Source organism: Bubalus bubalis, chromosome 6, assembly GCF_019923935.1.
Source record: "Bubalus bubalis isolate 160015118507 breed Murrah chromosome 6, NDDB_SH_1, whole genome shotgun sequence".
NCBI lineage: Eukaryota > Metazoa > Chordata > Mammalia > Artiodactyla > Bovidae > Bubalus > Bubalus bubalis.
This window is the reverse complement of record NC_059162.1, coordinates 15,238,471-15,263,302: the sequence shown is the minus strand read 5'-3', so window position 1 is coordinate 15,263,302 and position 24,832 is coordinate 15,238,471. Positions and strand designations below refer to the sequence as shown.

Below are 24,832 nucleotides of genomic sequence, written 5' to 3'. Positions count from 1 at the left end.
AGATATGGGGACTTCCTCATCTGGTCATGGAGGAGTAACAGATACCAGATTTGTCCTCCTGATAGAAACTAACAGAAACACAGCAAACTACTATAAACCTGGAGAAAGTTTATGAAACAATTATCAGACATTGTATTGCAGCACTGTGATTCCTGAGAAAATTGGAAAAAAAAAAATAGAAAGAGATAATCTGCCTTTATAAGAACAACTGAGGTGGAGGGAGTAGACCAAAAGCAGAGAACGGCCAACGTAATGAGCTGAAAAGAGAGATCAGACTATGGAGGGGTTGAGATAGTTAGAATTCATGAGGCAGAGTACTGGAGTGGAGAGAGTAAAGGAGAAAAACAACTTTAGAAATCTGTGTAAGGGTCTTCTTTAGTACATTATCTATCAGTACTAGGTTTGTATATGTGCAAGGTGAAATTCCATAAGGCTGGACAAAGAACCACTAGAATATTACAACCCAAACAATTTTCAGAGCTCACACATGATGACAGATACTCGGAATCCACGAGGGAGAGTGAAAGACACTGCCCAACACCGTGGGCACTCAATAGAGATCCCAGAAGGTAACATTATCCATCTCTGTATGACAACTATCTCTGGAGTAAAAGCCAGTCCTAATAAAGCTTAAAAATTATCTTCAAAAGAATCCAGACCTATCCACAAGTAATTTAACTGACGACTAAAATAAAATCAAATCTATAAAAAAGAACAGAAACAGACACACAATAATGTGACATTTATAATATTAAAAAATTCAGAATGAAAAAAAAAAGAGAGCAATGACCAAAATTCTCTAAATTTGATAAAAAGAGCCCAAAGTTTCAAGAAGTTAAATAAACCATAAGCAATATAAGCTAAAACAAGTATGGCATATCATAATAAACTTGTTGGAAAGTATTGACAAAGAAAATAAAAGGAGTAAGAGAAAAAAGACACAATCTATATACAGGAGTACAAAAATAAGAATGAATGCAGATTTCATGTCTCAAATAATGCAAGCTAGAAGGCAAGAAAAAACATCTATAATTGCTTAAAGGAGGGGAAGGGTGGAGCCTGTCAAAAGAGAATTTTAAATCAATCAAAAACACCTTTAAAAATTAAGGTGAATACAGTTCGAGGCAAGGATGAAATAGACACTTCTACCTATCCTCCCATTAAGCAAAACTAAAATCCTTGGAAATTATAAAATAAACATAAGCACACAGACTGGCTGGTCCTCTTGGGACCAAAGCAATGACACATCAGGGAATTTTCTAGATTTTCTTTTTGCCCCTCACTTAGTGCAAGGCTGAATACAGTTTCCATAATATAAAGGGTAAGACAAATGTCTGCTCTCATCACTTAAATATCAGAGTTAAAGGTCCTAGATGATGAAAATGGACAATAAAAAGAAAAACATCTATAAGTGTGAGTCCTCCAACATTGTTCTTTTCTTTAAGATTGTTTTGGCTATTTGGACTCCCTTGAGATTCCTCATGAATTTTAGGATGGATTTTTCTATTTCACACAAAACATCATTGGGATTTTGACAGACTGCACTGAATCTGTAGATTGCTTTGGGTAGCACTGATATCTTAAGTCTTTCAACCCCCAAACACAGGCTGACTTTTCTTTTTCGTGCCTAACTTCTCTGGTTAGGAATTTCAACACAATGTTGAATTGAAGTGGGCCTCCTTTCTTTGGGGGCTTCCCACGTAGTTCAGTTGGTAAAGAATCCACCTGCAATGCAGGAGACCTCAGTTCCATTCCTGGGTTGAGAAGATCTGCTGGAGAAGGAATAGGCTACCCACTCCAGTATTCTTGGGCTTCCCTTGTGGCTCAGCTGGTAAAGAGGCCGCCTGCAATGCAGGACACCTGGGTTTGAGCCCTGGGTTGCAAAGATCCCCTGAAGAAGGGAAAGGCTACCCACTCCACTATTCTGGCCTGGAGAATTCCATGGACTGTGTAGTCCATGCAATTGCAAAGAGCTGGACATGACTGAGTGATTTTCACTTCACTCCCTTTCCTAGTTATTGATAACAGCGGAAAAGCTCTTTTTCCACTGAAGTTGTCAGCTTTGGGTTTTTTACATACAGCTTTTATTAGGTTGAGGTAGTTTCTTTTTATTCCTAGATTTCTAGGTTTATAATCATGAACATGTTCGATTTTTGTAAAAAAGTTTTCTGCATTTATTGCTATGACCATGTGATGTTTCTTCTTTACTCATTAATGTAATGAATCACATTAACTGATTTTTGAATGTTGAACAAGTTTTATATACCTGGGAGAAATCTTACTTGGTCATGAGACAGATGAACAGATTTCATACTTTATGATTTATGTTTTCCTATTCTCCTTATCAGACAGATTCATTTTTACTTCTTTCATCTTACCCTATGCTTCTCCTTCCTTCATTCAAAAATGTTATATGCTTTCCTGCTTACATGTGTCTATGTACATTCTGCTGCTGCTGCTGCTGCTGCTAAGTCACTTCAGTCGTGTCCGACTCTGTTCTACCCCATAGACAGCAGCCCACCAGGCTCCACCGTCCCTGGGATTCTCCAGGCAAGAACACTGGAGTGGGTTGCCATTGCCTTCTCCAATGCATGAAAGTGACAAGTGAAAGCAAAGTCGCTCAGTTGTGTCCGACTCTTTGTGACCCCATGGACTGCAGCCTACCAGGCTCCTCTGTCCATGGGATTTTCCAGGCAAGAGTACTGGAGTGGGGTGCCATTGCCTTCTCCGATATACATTCTACATATATAAATTCTTGAAGTGCCATGTTTCTCCAAGTTCTAGCTATAGACCAAATATATCAGAATCACCTTGGGGGCTTATGATGGAAATGAAAATACATACTAATAGACTTTTTAAAATTCTTATTAAGGAGTTCTAGGAGAAGGCAATGGCACCCCACTCCAGTACTCTTGCCTGGAAAATCCCATGGACAGAGGAGCCTGGTAGGCTGCAGTCCATGGGGTCGCTAAAAGTTGGACACGACTGAGAGACTTCAATTTCACTCTTCACTTTCCTGCATTGGAGAAGGAAATGGCAACCCACTCCAGTACTCTTGCCTGGAGAATCCCAGGGACGGGGGGGCCTGGTGGGCCGCCGTCTATGGGGTCGCACAGAGTCAGATACGACTGAAGTGACTTAGCAGGGACCTTACTGGTCCCTGATACCCCAAACTGGGCACTCTCATTACAAGAGTGTCCTTCTCATTCCACGAGGGCTTTGACAACTTAGGTTGGGTTGATATTCTCTTTCCCTCATCCTATAACCCAAGTATTCACATCATTAAGGCTCCAACATCCAGCTGAGGATCACCGTGATTTCCACATCCCAGATAGATACTTACTTAATGGCTTTAAGATTGAATTCTTCAGGAAAGAAAAGAGAAAGAAGACAGGTAAGGTATTTGAAAATATGGCTTTATGGGAATTCCCTGGCAGTCCAGTGATTATGACTTGGCACTGAGGCGCCCTTGGTATGGTTAAGGTTTAATCCTTGATGGGGAAACTAAGATCACACAAGCTGCATGGCATGGCCAAAAAAAAAAAAAAAAAAAAATGGTGTTATGATATATTTATCTATAGTAACACAATATGTTGTTTATTTTTTGTGGGTTTTTTTACTTTATAAAAACAGTATCAGTTAGTACATAATTTTCAGGGTCTTGTTTCACTTAAAATCTTGTTTCTAAGACTCATTTATTATCATTACATTTCAGTTATAATTCATTAATTTTTATTACCATATCATAGTCCATTGCATGAAAAACTACTATATACTTACTCCTTTTCCTGTTAACCAGGGATATTTCCAGTTTCTATATATTATAATAAATCTTGCTACACCTTTACAAAAAATGCATTCTGGTGATAGTTGGGTAAGAGTTTTAAGTTATATAAAAGGTAATTGCTAGATTATACTGGATTGATTTGAAACACTCTTTTCATTACATATTCTGGATACAAAAACTTATAAATTATGTTATAAATTTCCTCTCCAAGTTTGTAGAAAGTATTCATACTTTTAAAGTGGATGATGTCTGATAAATTCTTAATTTTAATATAATACAGTATTGTAAGTGTTTACCTGTAGGCTTACTGCTTTTGATATCTTGTTTATGAAATCCTTTCAAACAAAGAAGGTCATTAAGTTTTCCTCATTCTGTATTAACTTTAAAAATTAGAAGGTTTACTTTTTATGCTATGTATTTAAGCAACTGGGAACTGATTTTTACACATGGATTAAGACAGAATCCAAGATTTCCCTAGTGGTCCAGTTGTTGGGAATCCGCCTGCCAATGCAGGGGACAGGGGTTCAATCCCTGATCCAGGAAGATTCCACATGCCCCAGGATAACTTAAGTCCATGCAACACAACCACTGAACACGAGGTCTAGAGCCCACGTGCTGCAACTACTGAAGCTTGCAGGCCCTAGAACCTCTGCTCTGCAACGAGAAGCCAATGGAATGAGAAGCCTGCACACTGCACTAGAGTAACTGCCGCTCATCACAACTAGAGAAAACCCATATGCAGCAACAGCCAAACTTAAACAATTAACTAAAAAAAAGAGGCAGAATCCAATTTCATTCCCATTCTTTTTTTTTTTTTTCATTCCCATTCTTATGCAATATAAAATTTGGGGGCACACAACATTGTCAAGCAACTATCCTCCAATAAAAAAGTATAAATAATAAAAATAAAAACTTTGGGGGCACCATTTATTGAATACTGTTTTCTTTCTTTATTGATATGTAGGGTTACCTTTGTCATATGAGCAAGCTTGCATGCATGGATCTTGTTTCTCTTACCTAGTTCTATACTCAGTTCTATGCTGCTGCTGCTGCTGCTAAGTCGCTTCAGTCGTGTCTGACTGTGCGACCCCATAGACGGCAGCCCACCAGGCTTCCCCGTCCCTGGGATTCCCCAGGCAAGAACACTGGAGTGGGCTGCCATTTCCTTCTCCAATGCATGAAAGTGAAAAGTGAACGTGAAATCGCTCAGTTGTGTCTGACCCTCAGCAACTCCATGGACTGCAGCCTACCAGGCTCCTCCGAATATGGGATTTTCCAGGCAAAAGTACTGGAGTGGGGTGCAGTCGCTAAGCTGTGTCCGACTCTTTGTGATCCCATGGATGTAGCCCACCAGGCTCCTCTGTCCATGGGATTTCCCAGTCAAGAATATTGGAGTGGGTTACCATTTCCTTCTCTAGTGGATCTTCTCAACTCAAAGACTGAACCGGAGTTACCTGCATCTCCTGCTTTGCAGGCACATTCTTTACAACTGAGCAACCAGGGACGCCCCTGGCTCAATAAACCATAGCTTAAAATTAAGTCTTAGGGCAAATCAGGTGTTTTATTTCACTCCTAGGTATATACCCTAGAGAAATTAGTATCCTATCCAGCAGGGAACATTAGAGGAATGTTAAGAGCAATATTTTTGGATAATAGTGTCAAGCTGAAAATAACCCAACAGTAAAACAGAAAACTCTACATTTTCCATCAACATGGATAAACCTAGAGATTATCATACTCAATGAAGTAAGTCATAAAGAGAAAGAGAAATACCATGATATCACTTATACATGGAATCTAAAGTATGACACAAATGAACCTATCTACGAAATGGAAAGATTCACAGACACAGAGAACAGATTTGCGGTTGCCAAGAGGGAGGAGGGGTAGAGAAGAGAAGGATTGGGAGTCTGGGATTAGCAAATGCAAACCAGTATATATAGGACGGATAAATAACAAGGTCCTGCTGTATACCACAGGGAATTATATTCAATATCCTGTGATAAAACAATATGGAAAAAAAGATGAGAAAGAATACATATATGTGTGTGTGTGTGTGTATATATATATATATATATACACCCCCCAACATATATATGTATAACTGAGTCACTTTGCTGTGCAGCAGAAATTGATGGATCATCTATACTTTAGTAATTTAAAGAAAACCTGTATTATACACAAACAATGGATAACACATAACAACAAAAACGAGGTAACTACAACTACATGCAAAAACAGAGATAATTTTACATTTATATGTTGAGCAAAAAAGGTGTGGCACAAAAGCATATATTCTATGTAACTCCATTTCAGTGAAGTTCAGGAAGGATAAACTAAACTATCAATGTATTGTCTAGCATTGAATACTTAAATGGTATTAAAAAAAAGGTGTAAATCAGGAGACTGATTATAGCTACTGGCAAGGAAGCGGGGTATGACTGGGCAAGAACATGGAATATTACCAATGTTCTTTCTATATATTCACCCATTCTATATCTAAAACTGAGTTTTATAATTTTCTAGGCATAAAGTTCTTACAGTTGTCATATTTTAATCTCTCATATATAGTTTAACTCCTTTTTACTTCCTAATTTTATTATTCCCTTTTTCTTTCCATATTGATCAACCTTACCACAAGTTTATATATTTTATTAATTATCATTAGTATTACTAATGTTGGTCTTCAGTGATTCTCTCTACTATAACTTAGTTTTATTTTGTTAATTTAATGTATATGTTTTATCTCTGTCCATCACATTTTGGGAATTATTCTCATTTTTCTGATTTCTGAACTGGACTCTTTGTAACCAAGCAGGAGCTTGTGGGGCTTTCCCAGGACAGACCGCTCCCTTATATCCTCTGCTTTAGTTTTCTCTAAACGTCGAAAATAGCATCTGATGCACATTTCCTGAAGTTGTTTTATAGATGGTAAAACGACCATCAGATTAAAGAAATTAACTACTACTTGATGATCCTGAACACCACAGACCTCCTGGCACCTAAGGACTGATGATGTAACCTCTGACACCACCCTGTTACCTCACCATCAACCAACCATTCAGAGATCTGTGCATGAGCTGATCATATACTTGGGATGCTCTTCCCTCACCTTGTCTTTAAAAATGTTCTCCTAAAACCCACCAGGGAGTTCAGGCTTTTTAAGCATTAGTTGTCCTAACTTCTTGCGTGGCGCCCTTATAATAAATGCTGCACACTTTCCTTCACCACAACCCGCTGTCAGTAGTTTGGCTTTACTGTGTAAAGGCAATCTAGACACCAGTTTTGTTCAGTAATATCTTCATTCATCAATCTTCAGCATTCTTGAAAATAACATAAGCATTACTGGCTATAAATAACCCTCTAGGTACCCCTTCTGATACATTTCAAAGTTTCAATATGTAGCACAGTATTCATTCAGTTCTAAATATTTTTAATATTTTAATTAAAAAAACTACAAAAATCTACTGGGAATGTAACTTATAGAAACTACATATTATATGCAATCTTGATAAATAACTGGTAATAAACGCAGCACTAACTCATACCTTATACAAGAGTAAATTTCAACTGATTTAAGACATGTATGTAAAAAAGTAATATATAATCCTTTGAAGGAGAATAATTATTATATATTCTTAGCATGCAGTAACATACTATATATACTAAATTACAAGATCTTCAAGATATATAAAAAGTTATCATTTACACAGGACAACAGCCTTGTATATGTACATATTTGTAAATGCATCAAGAAGAGTAAAAAATACATAATATACTGTTAATAGTCTTATCCATGAAAAGAACAGGATTTGAGAAGAATTGAGATTATGTGAAAAGATAATTTAAACTCTTGAATCAGTATACTTCTAGTTTCACAGATTTATTTATAACTACATATTCTCTCAGGAAAAAAAAGGTAAATCTCTATAAGAAAGTATTTTTTATAGATGTATGCATAGAGAACTACAAAAAGCCTCTGTAAACAGTGGTCCGGTGGTTAAAACTCTGCCCTTTCACTGCAGGGGGCACAGGTCTGATAACACACACTGCACGGCAAGACCAAAAAACAAACCAAAATCAAATAATCTTCAGGGAAACAATCTGATTGGATATATAACAAAAGGATTAAATGATCTTTCCAGGGGGTGATTTCTGACTTTCTGCCCTATACCTTTTGGGAAAAAGTAAAAACATAAAAAAGAAGCCATTAAAAAACAATCTACCATGCATGAAGACTTAAAAAATTTATTTGATGACAGGGATGACAAGTTTAGAGCACAGAGGAGATAAGATAGTCTGAGAGTAAAAATAATTCTGCTCACATAGTTATACAACATCATCTTTCTGGGTCTTGATTTCTTCATCTGTATAGTGAGGGCCTTGGCTAGATTGTTACATTCCCCCTTTCTTATTAATTATTCATAATTTTGACAACTAGAAGTACAAACACTTAGAACAGAACAGGTCTTACATAGTGAAAGGTTACTAGATCAACTGAACGATTCAGCTGCAAAGATATGTTACATTTGCACATAAGCTAGTTTCCTCTACACAAATGAAACATTAAATGAGGAATTACCTTTTAGCATTCTCCTCTTCTTCTTCTTCCTCTGGGAATGGCTTCTGCTTTTTCTTGGTCTGTTCTTCCAATAGCCAACTTTTCCTCTTCAATCCCTTTTTGTGGTCTGGATTCAGGTTTACACTCTGAACAACAGCTTCAATAACATCTGTAACTGTATCAGGACCAAGGTGCAGTGCTGTTCCTTCTCCGCCTTCATTTAATTCTGAACCAACAAATTGGGCAGCTTGGAATGCTTGCATTGATACCACAGCCTGGAGAGGACATTTCCGAGGTCGACCTGGTCTGCGTTTAACAAAGTTATTCCCTGTCCTGGCCTGTCTTTGAAGTTTTTTGGCTTTTAAAATTTTATTGACATGGTCCAGGTTTTTCTTGGTGGCCAAGATTTTGTCATAATTGCACATTTTCCGAGCTTGGCGCTGCATAGCTTCTACTACACTTCTTTTGATATGATGCGGGGAATGGCTGCTTGGCAACTTTTCAGAAAGGAGTGAGATGCTACTACTGCAAGAGTCACTGGGGACTGCAGGCACTAGAAGGCTGTCTGGTTTTCCTAGGCTTCGCTCCTTGCTGAGGCTATGGACTGGACTGGAGGAAGGTGGCACAGAAGCAGATGCAATCACAGCATCAATATTTTTCTCCAGGGGCTCTTGGTCCTCATGTTGTACCATTCGCTGCAGCAGACTATCCACAGAGTCATCCCCAGAAGAAACCAATCTTGGACTTCGAGAGGGAACTCCATTCACTAAATAAGACAACAAATCACACGTGATAAAAACTGAACTAGTTACTCAAATAACTTTATAGAAGATAAAAGGTAAGGAATACCACCGTATTATTCACAGCAAGATTAAGTATCATAATATCATATGCATTTGTCTTTCACGGGCAAGTTGTTTCCCGAATAAGGTACATTACAATAACCACAGTAAGTTCAAAGTTGGCCCATAGTCCCCTAATAATACATGGGTAAAAAAACAATTCTTACTCTGAGATGAGGAGCAGAAAAAGAGTTTCTTTCTTTATTACTACTATCTTTGCTGCACTGAGTCTTTGCTGTGGTGCTCGGGCATTTCACTAGTTGTGGTACACAGGTTTAGATCCCCATGGCACATGGGATCTTAGTTCCCCGACCAGGGATTAAACCCACGTCCCCTGCATTGGAAGGTGGATTCCTAACCTTGGGACCACCAGGAAAGTCGCTGGAATTTATTTCTTTAAAAATAAAAGTTCAGTTAAGAGATTTGACAGCTAAATATTGAAGAAAGAACTAAACTTTAAATACATATGATGTTTCTATAATACAACAGTGTGTGCTCAGTTGTGTCCAAACTCTTTGCAACCCCATGGACTGTACAGCCTGTCAGGGTCCTCTGTCCATGGGATTTTCCAGGCAAGAATACTGGAGTGGGTTGCCAATTACTCGTCGAGAGGATGGATGTTCTTGACCCAGGGATTGAACCCGAGACTCTTGTGCCTCTTGCATTGGCAGGTGGATTCTTTACCATTAGCGCCACCTAGGCAGTTCAGTGTTTTTTCTGACAATGTTTTAAAAGTGCAAAGGAATAAAAGAAATTCTCTTCTTGGGAAAAGGTTTAAAATTACGATAGAAAACACCTTGATAAACTATTTCAGAAAGAATACATGTTGATGCTAAGATTTGAAAATAAGTTGTCTTACCTCTAAAATAAGCTTATGGTTACCAAAGTGGGGAGGAGGAATAAATTAGGAGTTTGGGATTACCAGCTTAACCGAATCACTTTGTTGTATGTCTGAAACTAATGCCACATTGTAAATCAAATATACTTCAATAAAAAGCAAAAACAAAAAACAAATGGTCTTAGATAAACCTTACCTTAGTGACCCCAATGATCTGGTGGTATTTGTTTGGTGTCTATAGCAACTTTTTAAGACTATAAATAATGTGGGACATTTTCAACTTCTTCTGGCAAGCTATATTAGTTTTACAATGTTATAAAAATAATAGGTCACTTCCCAAGATGCCTAGTTTACTATAAGTGATCACCAGTTATACTTCTTCAAAGTTAATCAATGGATTTCTAATCTCTATGACTTTAAAATGTGATACCACTTTAGTTATTCCTTTACAAATTCTAGCCACTCTAGATTACAATCTCATCAGACTATAAGGAAATTTTTCTCAAATTACCAACATCTTCCTTCAAATATATCCAATTGTCTCATTTAAATTCAGTATTTTTAAAATTTAAAACTTTTAGCTGTATTTTTTCTTTTTTAGAAAACTTTTTATTTTCTATTAGGGTACAGCCGATTAACATTGTGACAGTTTCAGCTAAACGGTAAAGGGACTCAGCCATACATATACGTGTATCCATTCTCCCCCGAACTCCCCACCCATCCACACAGCCACATAACTTTAAGCAGAGTTCCATGTGCTATACGGGCCTCACTTGTGGCTCAGATGGTAAAGAATCTGCTTGCAATACAGGAGACCCAAGTTTGACCCCTGCGTTGGGAAGATGCCCTGGAGAAAGACATGGCAACTCACTCCAGTATTCTTGCCTGGAGAATGCCATGGACAGAGAAGCCTGGCAAGCAAGTCCACGGGGTTGTAAAGAGCTAGACATGACTGAGCAACTAACACACACTACCTCACTCACTTGTTCGCTATACAGTAGGTCCTTGTTGGTCATCCATTCAAAATACAGCAGTGTGTGTCCATTCCAACCTCCCAAACTATCTCTTTCCCCAGTCATAAGCCCCCCAACCATAAGTTCTTTCTCTATGTCTGTGAGTTGTTAAGTTCATTTCTTACAATCATTTCTTTTAAGATTTCATATATAAGGAATGTCATATGATAATTCTCCTTCTGACTTAACGTCTCTCTGTATAACAACCTCTAGGTCCATCCATGTTGCTGCAAATGACATTATTTCATTCTCTGTAACGGCTGAGTGATATTCCATTGTATATATGTACATCTTCTTTATCGATTTCTCTGTTGGTGGACATTTAGATTGCTTCCATGTCTTGGCTACTATAAACAGTGCTGCAAAGAACACTGGAGTGTGTGTGTCCTTTTGGACAATGTTTTTCTCTGGGTATATGACCAGAAGTGGGATTCCAGGATCATAGTGTAGTTCTATTTTTAGTTTCTTAAGGAACCTCCATACTGTTCTCCACAGTGGCTGTACCAATTTTCATTTCCAGCAACATTACAGGTGGGTTCCCTTCTCTCCAGACTGTCTCCAGCATTTGTTGTTTATAGATTTTTTGATGATGGTCATTCTGACTGCTGTAGTTTTGATTTGCATTTCTCTAATACTTAGGGATGTTGAGCACCTTTCCATGAGCCTCTTGGCCATGTGTATGTCTTCTTTAGAAAAATGTCTATATATGTCTCTTTAAACATTTTCTTGGGTCCTTTCTCTCTTCTCCTCCAAGGACCCCTATAATGCAAATGTTGGTGAACTTAATTTTGTCACAGAGGTCTTAGGTTATCTTCATTTCTCTTTATTCCTTTTCTTATATTCTGTTTTGTGGCACTGGTTTCTACCATTCTGTCTTCCAGGTCACTTATTTGTTCTTCTGCTTCAATTATTCTGTTATTGATTCCTTCCTGTGTATTGTTCATTTCTGTTTGTTTGTTCTATAGTTCTTCTAGGTCTTTGTTAAACGTTTCTTCTCCTTTTTTCCCTCTGAGGTCCTAGATCATCTCCATTATCATTATTCTGACCCCTTTTCTGGAAGGGTTGCCTATCTTCACTTCATTAGCTGTTTTTCTAGGGTTTTATCATGGTTCTTCGTCTGGGACAAAATTCTCTGCCTTTTCATTTTAACTTTCTGTAACTGTGGTTTTTGTTTTGGAGGTTGCTGAATTCAGTTCTTTTTGCTTCGTCTGACTGCCCTCTATCTGGTGGATGAGACTATCTAAGAGCTTTGAGGAAGCTTCCTACTTTCAGCTATATTTTACTATCATCACTTTAAAATCTTGCCTCCACTGTTTTTATGATAACATACTTTGATTACCTTCCAATTACTTGTGACTGAACTAACTTTAGAGATCCTTAATCCCTAATACTTGTCATTTACCTTTTAGACCTACTTTCCCACTGGGAAAATGCTTATTCTCATAGTTTCAAAGTAATCCTCCTGATTACTTTTCTCGGTAAATGATACCATAAAGCCAACTATTCAAGATTATATATACTGAGAACCAATCATGTGGCTGGAATCATTTGATCTACGCTCAGACAAAATCATCTATTCTCCCCACAAGCCATAAATTTTTGTCTTATGTTAGTTTGATTTCTTGGCCCTATCTACTTTTCTTCATACTACTACAACAACTCAAGACCAAGCTAATCTTATCTCCCTGCCCTAAACTGCTTGCAAGGCTATTAAGACATGTATACAACTCCTCTGATGCTTCTCATACCAAGTGAGAGTATCTAATTCCCCTCCCATGAATATGAGCTACCCTTAGTGAGTTGCTTCTAGAAAAAAGAATTTGATGGAAATATGAATGTGGTGATTTCTAAGGTTATGCTAGAAAAGGAAACACAGCTTTCACCTGGGTTTCTCTCAGGACAGATGCCCTTGGAACCCAGCTTCCACATTGCAAGAAAGTTTAAGAATAAATCTTGGGTTCAAAATTCTGAAAATTATTTTTGTCTCCTCTTTCCTATCATCAACTGCCCAGAAATACCAAAGGTTTTTCATTCTTAAGAATAAATTTAAAACAGAATCTTAAAATGGGTATACTGTTTGGAATTTCATTCCGGAGCCACTCACCTAGGGTTACCTCACACCTTACTTTCTAAATTAATTCCATCTTACCAAATTCTAGTCTGCCAAATCTCTGTTGTTGTTTTTTTCCCTTAACTTTTCTTAATTTATTTTTGGCTGTGCTGAGTCTTTGTTACTTTTCAAGGGCTTTCTCTAGTTGTGGCAAGGGGAAGCTACTCTTTGTTACAGTGCTTGGCCTTCTTACTGCCATGGTTTCTCTTGTTGCAGGACACAACCTTTAGAAGCTGGGCTTCAGAAGTTGCAGCATGTGAACTCAGTACTTGTGACTTGTGGGTTCCAGAGCATGAGTCCAGTAGTTGTGGTGCATGGGTTTAGCTACCTTGTGAAATGCGGAGTCTTCCCAGTTCAGGAATTGAACCTTTGTTTCCTGCATTTGCAGATGGACTCAGGGAAATCCTATCTCTCTTTTTTTTGTTTGTTTGCTTTTGCAGTCTGCTCCATCTAGGACATTATGCTGGGCATGCTATATTTTACTTCTGGCCACACTGCATGGCATGCAGAATCATAGTTCTACAAACAAGGGTGATCATACCATCATGGTTAACTGGGTCATTAAGATCTTTTGCTTTCTGACCCCATAGACTGTAGCTCACCAGGCTCCTCTGTCCATGGAATTCTCCAGGCAAGAATACTGGAGTGGCTTGCCATTTTCTTCTCCAGGGGTCTTGCCAACCTTGGGATCGAACCTGGGTCTCCTGTACTGCAGGCAGATTCGTTACCAACTGAGGTACCAGGGAAGCTCCTTTTAACTTTAGTCAATCTAATATATATCAAACAATATCTCATTAAGAATTTAATTGCATTTTTCTAATAAGTGAGCATAGTTTCACGTGTGCTTAGTCACTTAGTCATGTCCAACTCTTTGTGACCCCATGGACTGCAGCCTGCCAGGCTCCTCTGTCCTTGGGGATTCTCCAGGCAAGAATACTGGAGTGGGTTGCCATGCCCTGCTCCAGGTGATCTTCCCAAACCAGGGATCAAACCCAGGTCTCCCACACTGCAGGCGGATTCTTTACCATCTGAGTCACGAGCAGAGCCTTGTGGTTCATGAAGTATTTTCATGTACTTCACTGCAACTCATAAGCAGTCTTTTGAAATGATGCTATTCAAAAAATTTCCCCATTATTTTTATTGGGTACCTTCACTGGCTTGTTCTGTTTTATTTTTTAAAAAGTTTTACTGAGATATAATTGACATAGGACATATATTAGTTCCACATGTACAACAGTAATAATGATTTTTGTATATACTGCAAAATGATCACCATTACCATGCATAGTTACAAATTCTTTTTACTTCTGTGTGTTTTTCCATTTTCTTAATGTCTTTAGAAGAGCAAAAGTTTAAAAAGCTGATGAAGCTCAATTTATCTAAATTTTTTTTTTTTGCTTTAACAGTTCGTGCTTTTTATCCTACTTAAGAAATCTTTGAATATCCCAAGGTCATAAAGATTTCCTACTAAGTGTACTTCTGAAAGTTCTACAGTTGGAGAAACTACATACAGGTATATATTCTATTTCAAGTTAAATTCTACATATGGTATAAGGTCAATGATTTTTTTTATTCCGTAAGTATATCCAGCAGTTCCAACACCATTTGGTACAAAAGATTATCCCTGGTCCACAAAAATATAGTATATGTGCAGAAAATCAATTTAAAAACCTATGGGAATGTCTGTTTTTCTAGTGTCTATTCTGTTTCACTGAAAGATCTATATATCCTTTCACCAAAAACAGTCTTGAGTAATTTATAGTACGTCTTTGTATCAGTCAGTAGAAGTCTTCTAATTTTGTTCTCAAAAAGAGCATACATGTTTTACTTTTTAAGATATTTTATGTATCTATATAAATTATAGAGTTTGGAACTTTATATTTTAAAAAGCCAGCTGGAATGCTGATTGAGATTCCATTAAATCTATCAATTAATTTTAACAGAAGTGACATTTTAACAATACTGATTCCTCCAAACAAATGATTAATCTAGAATATCTGTTTAATCTTTTAACCATTGTCAATAATGCTTCATACTTTTTATCATCTAGATCTTGTATATTTATAACTTTTAATACAATTGTAAATGGTATTTTGCTTACATTTCAATTACTAATTATTCATTGCTGGTATGCAGAAATATATTTTATGTTCAGCTTATATATCTTTCTTAAACTCATTTTCTAGGTGCAGTAGCTTTTTTCTGACAGACTACTTAGAAAATTTCCTATGGATCAAATCATCTGTAAATATACTTTTTTTCTTCTTCCTGTCTTACCTGTATGCCTTTTATTTCTAAGAATTGGGGTTTTTTTGGGGGGCATTTTTTAAAAATTTATTTTTAATTGGAGAATAATTGCTGTACAATGTTGTGGTGGTTTCTGCCACACTTCAACATGAATCAGCCATAAGTATACACATGTCCCCTCCCTCTTAAAACTCCCTCCTACCTTCTGCCACATCCCACCTTACTAGATTGTCACAGAGCACTGGGATGAGCTCCCTACGCTATACTGCAACTACCCATTAGCTATCTATTTTATATATGATATTGTATATATTTCAGTGATACTCTTTTCAATTCATCCCACTCTCTCCTTCCCCCTCTGTGTCCATAAGTATGTTCTTTATGTCTAAGTCTCTATTTCTGTCCTGCAAATAGGCTCATCAGTACCATTTTTCTAGATTCTATATATATGCATTAATAAATGATATTTATTTTTCTCTGACTTCACTGGGTATAAGAGGCTCTAGGTTCATCTCCTCACTAGAACTGACTCATTCATTGCAAATGTATTCCTTTTTATGTCTGAGTAATATTCCATTGTATATATGTACCACATCTTTTTTATCCATTCATCTCCTGATGGGCATCTAGGTTGCTTCCATGTCCTGGCTATTGTAAACAGTGCTGAAATGGACATTGTGGGCGTATCTGTCTTTTTCAATTATACATATATAACCTGTTTCAGCGTGTATGTTCAGTAGTGGGTCATATGTTACTTTTGTTCCTAGTTTGTAAGAAATCTCCATAATGTTCTCCATATTGTCTGTATCAATTTACATTTCCACCAACAGTGCAAGAGGGTTCCCTTTTCTCTACATCCTCTCTAGCATTTACTGTTCGTAGATTTTTGATGATGGCCAGCCATTCTGACTGGTGTGAGGGGATACCTCATTGTAGTTCTGATTTGCATTTCTCTAATGCAAGATGTTGAGTGTTTTTTCATGTGTTTATTAGCCATCTGAACGTCTTCTTCAGAGAAATGTCTGTTTAGGTCTTCTGTCCATTTTTTGATTGGGTTGATTTCATGATGTTGAGCTGCTTGTGTATTCTGGAGATTAATCCTATGTTAGTTGCTTCATTTGCAATTATTTTCTCCCATTCTTACTGCTGTCTTTTCATCTTGTTTATGACTTCTTCTTAAAGTAATTATTGCTATATATGTCCCTACTGGCATTTTCTTGATTGTTTTGAGTTTGTAGGCCTTTTCCTTCTCTTGTGTTTCCTGCCTAGAGAAACATTTGTTGTACAGCTGGTTTGGTGGTGCTAAATTCTCCTTACTTTTGTTTGTCTGTAAAGCTGTTGATTTCTCCATCAATTCTGAATGAGATCCAAGATCTTGGTTGTAGATTTTTCCTTTTCATTTCTTTAAATATATCCTGCCATTCCCATCTGGCCTGTAGAGTTTCTGTTGAAAGACCAGCTATTAACTGTACGCGGTTTCCCCTGCATATTACTTGTTGCTTTTCCCTTGTTGCTTTTAATAGCTTTTCTTTGTGTTTAATTTTTGTTAGTTTGATTAATATGTGAAAGAATTGGTGCTTTTCTTTTTAAATGGATGTCAGATTTTGTCAAATGTTTTCTCTTTAGGTACTTAGAAAATTGTAATTTTCTCACTTACTGTTAATTTCATAAGCGATTTTCTAATGTTAATCCAATCCTGCATTTCTGGAATAAAATCACGTGGACGTGGTATGCTAAGCATTCAACATACTGGATTCAATTTGATAACATTTTGTATCATTTGCATTCATGCATAGGAACAATACTAGTCTGTAGTTTTCTGGTAATGTGTGTGTTGCTTGGTTTCAGAATCAGGGTAATGGTGGCCTCATAAAATGCATTGGGAAAATGTTTCTACTTTCTGGAATAGTTTTTGTATAATTAGTATTCTTTTCTTTGCATGTTCATGATTAAAACTATTTGGGTTTTGAATTTTCATTAAAGAAAGGTTTTAAACTACAGGTTGAATTTATTAAATAGATATGAGGCTATTTAGGCTATTTGTTCTTGAGTTTGTAAATGTTTTTTCTCTTTTTATCAAATTTATCGGCAAAAAACTGTTCATTATGCTCCCTTATTAGCCTCCTGTGGTATGTAGCAATTGCAGTGATATCCTTTCTTTCATTCTTGATACTGTTAATTCAGTTTCTTTTTTCTTAATCCTTTTGGCTAGAGTTCACATCTTTAAAAAAATTTTCAGATAAGGAATACACCTTCAGACACAGAAGTGCACGCAGAACACCAGCTACAAGAGTATCTGACCAAAGGAAAAGAATATATAGAACCACGCAAAACTCAGTAGGAGGAAGGAAGTAGGGGGAAAAACAGGAATGTTAGTAGGACTGGAGGTGCCCTTGGTGTGTGGGGGAACTGAAGCAGGGGTCTGATCGCCACATCAGGGCAACTGTCTGAGTCAGAAGAGAAACATTTAAAGCTGGGAGTGAAACAGCTGATCTGTGGCTATTCTCATTCACACCTGTGGAATGAGACTCAGACAGTCCTTGCTGCAGCCATACATACCCCGGACAGGGAAGCAGGTCCCCTGGAAAGAGCAGCAGCTGGGAGCTGGAGTTTAGGGATTGTGGAGCAATCCCAGGGCGAAGGCTGCTGTTGACTGCGGAGAGACGGGTCGAGGGGATGTGAGTGAGGGGACTGTGGTGGGAAATGCCTGTGGAGGAAAGCCGGCAGCCATGGAAGCCAGGCGATACTGCTGAGTCATGTGTAGGGGGTGGAGCCATCACCATAGCCTCTCTCCTCACAGGCCAGCATGTGGAGATGGGAAGGAGGTTCAAAAGGGAGTGGGTAGATGTATACCTTTTGGGCTTCCCTGGTGGCTCAGAGGTTAAAGCGTCTGCCTGGAATGCAGGAGACAAGGGTTCGATCCCTGGGTTTGGGAAGATCCCCTGGAGAAGGAAATGTAACCCACTCCAGTATTCTTGCCTGGAGAATCCCATGGACGGAGGAGCCTGGTAGGCTACAGTTCATGGGATCGCAAAGAGTCAGACACAACTGAGCAACTTCACTTTCAAGGCTAATTCACATTGAGGTTTGACAGAAAACAACAAAATTCTGTAAAGCAATTATCCTTCAATAAAAAAATAAATTAAAAAAGAATTTTTTCAGTAAACCAGTATAAGCTTTCAGCAATTTTTCTATGCTATTTATTTTCACTCTTGTATTTGTCAAATTTTCTTCTGCCTAACTTGGGTTTAACTTGCCGTACTGTCTTTAGCTTCCTACAGGTGAGAGTTTGGGCTACTGACCTAGACCTTTATTATTTTATAATGTAGCTATAAAGCTAAGAACACAGACTTAGCTATACCCTGTAAATTTTTATGTATTATCATTTTTATTCAATTTATTTCTGGACTTCCCTGGTGGTACAGTAGATAAGAATCTGCCTCTGAATGCAGGAGACATAGGTTTGATCCTTGGTCTGGAAAGATTCCATATGGCGAGGGGGTAACAAAGCCTATGAATCGAACTACTGAAGCGTACCCACCTACAGCCTGTGCTCTACAACAGAAGTCACCGCAAAGAAAAGCCCCATGCGGCACAGTGAAGAGTAGTCCCTGCTCACTAAAACTAGAGAAACCTTTGTGCAGCAACAAAGACCAATCACAGTCAAACAAATAAACAAATAAAACAAATAAAATATTTAAACAAATTAAAAAAAATTCTATCTGTGATTTCCTCTTTGACTTATGCAGTATTTAGAAGTGTGTTGTTGGGCTTCCCTGGTGGCTCAGTAGTAAATAATCCACCTGGCAAAGCAAGAGACATGGGTTTGATCCCCAGTCCAGGAAGATTCCACACAATGCAGAGTAACTAAGCCATGTGCCTCAAATACCGAGCTCATGAACCACAACTACTGAAGCCTGGGCTCCTAGAACCCATTCTCCACAACAAGAGAAGCAATGAGAAACCTGTGCACTGCAACGAGAGAGTGGCCCCAGCTGACGCAACTACAGAAAAAGCTCACGAAGCAACAAAGACACAGCACAGTCATAAATACATACATAATTTTTTTTTAAAAGGGATGTGTTGCTAAATTTTCACTTTTTGGGGGGGGATGTCAAGATACCTTGTGTTACTTAGTAACACAAGTTATTTGTGTTACTGAATTCTAATTCAATTTCACTGTGTTCTTAAAATATATTCTATATGATTTCAATCTTTTAAAGTTTATTAAGAAGCTTTACAGCCCAGAATATGATAATAGCTTGGTATAATTTCACATGAACATCAAAAAGAGTATGAGAACAGGGTGTTGTCTATTTACTTATTGACAATTCCTGGAATGCTTCGATTCTTTGGTAAAGCCATGTTTCCAACTAGCATGACTTTTCTGTGTGAAGAACATTTCTAGTACTGTAAACCTGCTGACAACAAATCTTTTAAGTTGTTTTTCTGATTATGTTTATTTTGCCTTCATCTGTGAAGGGTATTTTTCTGGTTCAAGAATTTTAAACTGATACTTTTTTTTCCCCTGTCAGCATTTTAAAGACATCATTTCATTGTCTTCCTGGTTAGGATTTGTGGAACTTCATGGACCTATGGGTTTACAACGTTCATTAAACTATTAATTAATTACGGAAGATTATTTTTCAAATGATTTTTATTTCTAACTCCCTCCTTGTAAGACTCAGCTCCTATGTATGTTGGCCTTCCTGATATTGTACAAGTTAATAAAACCGCGTTCATTTTATATCAGTCTTCTTACCCCACATTTACATTTCGTTTTTATTATTTAAAAAAAATTTTTGGTCGTGCTGGGTCTTTGTCATGGCATGTGGGCTTTCTCTAATTGCAATGAGTGGGCTTAGTTGCCACAAGGCATGTGAAATCTTAGTTCCCTGACCAGGGATCCAACCTGCGTCCCCTGCATTGGGAGGGTGTGTTCTTAACTACTGGACAACAAGGGAAGTCCTTACACTTCATTTTAGATAGATTTTAATAGTATTGCTTCAAGTTCAAAGAATTTTTCTTCTGGAGTGTCTAATCTACTGTTGTCCCATTCAGTGAAATTTTCATTTCAGATATTTATCATCTAAAGAAGTTAACCCTAGATTTTAAAAATAGCTTCCATATTCACTATTCACTATATTCATGTTTTCCTTTAAATCCTCAAAGATAGCTATTTTAGTGTATTTGTCTGTTAATTCCATCACATACTATTTCTGTGCCAGTTCCCACTACTATTCCATATTCCATTTAGTCATATTTTCTTGCTTCTTGGCATGTCTATTAATTTTTGATTGATGCCAAATGCTGTAATGATACATTGTTAAGTGTTTCAATTTTGCTGTCTTCCTTTTTAAAATGTTAAGTTGAACAAATTGAATATACATAGTTCTGGTTGATTCATCTGCCTTTCAATTGCAAGATAAAGGCTGGCATTCCTGTGTTGCTAGAGTAAATGCAAATGCCAGGTAAACCAAGATCAAGGATACCCTAATCAAAAAAGAAACTCAGCTTTACAATGAAGAGAAATTAAATCTTCCTTTGGCTCTGCAAGGCAACTGGAGGCGCTACCGATCTACAACAAAATTTTATTCATGTTTTTCTTTGTCTCACAAGCAATATACATCTGCACGAGACATAGAAGGTGAGTGTGAGCTTGTGTTCAGGAACTCTTTCTTCTGCTTCACCCAAAGCTAAAACTGAAATAAGGATCCAGCTTCTGTGATAGATTTGTTTCTATCTGCTCTTGCACTGGAGTCACCATTAGGGTGTTACACATTCATGAAGGGAAATCTGATGGAAACCTCTGTCTGCTAGAGTCCTAGGCTTTGCGCTTTGTCTCTTATCAACTGAATGTGTTCCAATAAGCAGGCTCAATATCACCAGGACTCAAGCAGGTGTCAAAGACCTCTAACGCTATTTGTTTTTGTTGAATCAAGCTTTCTGGACATTTCTGGTTTTCTATTTACTTATTTCAAAGTTCAGCAAGGTATTAAGAAATGTTTCCTACATTGTACTTAGTTTCAGGCATCAAGAAGATTGTTTACTCTGCACATCTAATCTACCACACTGGAAATAAAGAGCTCTAATTTATTTCAATGTAACCTGAATTTTAATAGTCTCCTTTCCTCACCTAAAGCCCTCAAACTGCTCTAACTTTACATCTGTTTTTCAAAAAATCTTTTCCCCAATCATTTTACACTTTCTGTCTACACCTTTCTTGACTTCCGTATGACATCTGACATTAAGAGGCTTCTATGACATGTACTCTTTACTTTTTATATTAAAAAAACTATTTAAAATTTTATGGCATTCACTGACATCTTTTAATCCACTTTCTTCTCAAATTTAACGTATCTTGAATCTCCAACTCTGTCATCTTTTCAAATTACACTTTCTCTCTGGGCAACCTCATTCACTGCCAGATTCAAGTTTATATACACACTGCTAGATCCGTATCTCTACCACAGGCATCATAAACTATAAACCACACCTTCCAAATGGCTAACATTTCTATCTCAATAACCTAAAGACAGTTTAATATATCCAAACCTAAAGCCATTATCTGCTGTCTCTACACATTTCTCAAGCAACACTCCATTCTCCATACTGTAATGTTATGCATTTTTCTAAAATGCACATGTGGCACATTATATTATTATTCATAAATATCTGCTTGCTCCTCCCTTAGTAGGATTATACTTCCCATACTTCTTTGACATAAGACTTAATCATGTGACTTGCTTTGGCACTAAAATGTGAGAAGTAATGTATATTACCTCTGGACAGAACTTTTAAGAGCTAGTTAGTGCATCACTATGGTCCTTCACTCTTTTTCATAAGACAAGTAACACTCCAGACAGATAGAAGCTGCTCCATCAGACTCGATACTAGAGAGAAGATAACATGGAGCAGAACCATCATGGTCAAACAGCATGAACAAAAAATGTCTTTGTTGTTTTAAGTCACTGAAATTTTGGGATTTTTTTTTTTAGCACTGCAAAAGTTAGCTTACTCTGGTTGATACGATACACCAAATACTTTTCATCTTTCTTGTTCAAAATCCTTTGATAGCTCCCAACTGCATCTATCATAAAATCTCAATTCTGTCAAATAAGAAAATACACCGTATCTAATAAAATCCATTATTACTTTCTCAACTTCATGTCCTTGTCCCACTCGTCTACTCAAATTATAGTAGCATATAGGTCACATTTTCAGTACGTCAGTGGTTAGTAGTTGAGTACCTCTGTGTGTCATAACATTTTGTATACCGGCTTGTTATAAAATTTAACACTTTTTAATTGGTGAATATGTCTGAATCCTTGAGGGCAGGAACCTTATTTTATTCATGCTTGTATCCCCAGTGCTCTGTACATATAGTAACCCTAAATAAGTATTATTTACTAAAATAAAACATTTTGGTGATTTTCTTCATAGGTGTGTTTCTTATTGAAATCTAATTCTTTTTTTTCTTTGGGAGTTGGCAAACCTCTTCTTTAAAAAGAGAGTAAATATTTTAAGACTTTTGAGGACACATATAATTTCTTGCACATATTATACTTTTTTCTTTCCCTTTAAGAAAATTAAAAAAAAATCCTTTAAAAATGTAAAATCAATTCTTAGCTTGAAGACTGAACAATAAAGATGCTTTGGACAACACTTAGTCCATAGGCTGTGGTTTGCTGAACCCTGATCAAGGCTGATACCATCAAAAGTAGTCACTCATTGTGAAAGAGTTTAAAAGTCTCCCCAAAGTAGTATAAACCACAAAGTACTATGAGACAAAACTATCATTGCTATTTCAACTCCACTGTACCTTTGGCACTATGGTACTAATAAAAACTTCAAATATGGTGAAGATAATAATCAAATAAAAATTAAATACCATATTGATATAATTTGACAGTGAGGCCTTATGCTGATGAAGAAATGAAATTTTCTGATGTTGGTGCTAGTGGTAAAGAACTCGCCTGCCAGTGCAGGAGACAGAGGAGATGCAGGTTCGATCCCTGGGTTGGGAAGATCCTTGGAGAAGGAAATGGCAACCCACTCCAGTATTCCTCCCTGGAGAGTCCCATGGACAGAAAAGCCTGGTGGGCTACAGTCCATAGGGTTGTAAAGAGTCGGACACGACCATGCACCACAATCATAGGTCATTAAATGATCTGCTAAGCAAAACCACATGGACAGAAAGCTAAGAAATAATATGTCACTTCCTTGCTAAAACTTTCAAAGGCTTCTAAGTGTTATCAATGAGACTCTACATGATTGGTCCTCACATACCTTTCCAGCTTCATATTCAGTTGCTGTCTTTACTCCAACCACACTGGCTCCTTAATTTTTTAAACTTACTGCTCTCCCCTTTACATGTATAACTCCCATTGCTGGGAATGAAACTATCACTCCCCATTTTGCCTGATAATACTGATAAATTAAAAATGATTTCCTACTAATAGAGATGCAAATGTAGAGAATGGACTTGTGGACAGAGCGGGTGACAGAAAGTGGGACGAATTGAGAGAGTAGCATTGATGTATATAAACTATCATGCGTAAAATAGTGGGAAGCTGCTGTATAGCACAGGGAGCTCAGCATGGTGCTTGAGATGACCTAAAGGGGTGGGATGGGGGATGGGTAGGAGGGAAGCTCAACAGAGAGGGGATACGTGTATACTTACAGTTGATTCATGTCATTGTACAGCAGAAACTAACACAACATAGTAAGGCAATTATCCTCCGACTTATAAATTAATTAAAAAAAAACTCCACGATTTCCTACTCTCCAATCCTCTAAAAAGGTAGAAGACAATTATCATTCTCTATTCTTTTTTTTTGGTAAACACACATATTATCAGTAAGAAGAAAACTGAGAGCACAATCTGTATACTGTATAAAGTATACAGATATGTTATACTGTATGAAGAGGTTAGTATAGTGTTAGCTGCTCAGTCATGTCCAACTCTCTGAGATCCCACAGACTATAGCCTGCCAGGCCCCTCTGTCTGTGGAATTCTCCAGTCAAGAATACTGGAATGGGCTGCCATGCCCTTCTCCAGGGGATCTTCCTAACCCAGGGACTAAACTCAGGTCTCCCATATTACAGGCAGATTCTTCACCGTCTGAGCCACTAGTGAAGCCCCATGAAGAGGTTATATATATTAAAATACATAAATGACAACTTTTAACAGTTGATTTGAAATAAACATTAATAGAGGTTCTTCTTACAACCTCAAATTGTTTCACAAATCTCAAAGATGTGTAAATGCTACTGGAAACTATCACTTTACTAGACAACTTTATATATATCTAAGTCTTTATTAGATAGCTCCAATCTACAGTCCCCATTACATTCCATACCCCATTATCTCAATTCAACTTTCAAAATCTCTATTTTTGTGTCTGCCTATCTTTGTAACTATTCATTTTGAA

The 24,832-nt window shown here is 37.3% G+C and overlaps 1 protein-coding gene across 10 annotated transcripts in view; it reads right to left on the bottom strand.

Moving 5' to 3' along the window:
- ASH1L (ASH1 like histone lysine methyltransferase) overlaps window positions 1–24,832 on the bottom strand; it is a 206,186-nt gene that overhangs the window by 98,224 nt on the left and 83,130 nt on the right. For all 10 annotated transcript variants that reach the window (XM_044944263.2, XM_025289369.3, XM_025289367.3 and 7 more), the window contains one exon: window positions 8,370–9,114. In XM_044944263.2, coding sequence (XP_044800198.2) covers window positions 8,370–9,114 — 745 coding nt within the window. The remainder of the gene's footprint in view (window positions 1–8,369; window positions 9,115–24,832) is intronic.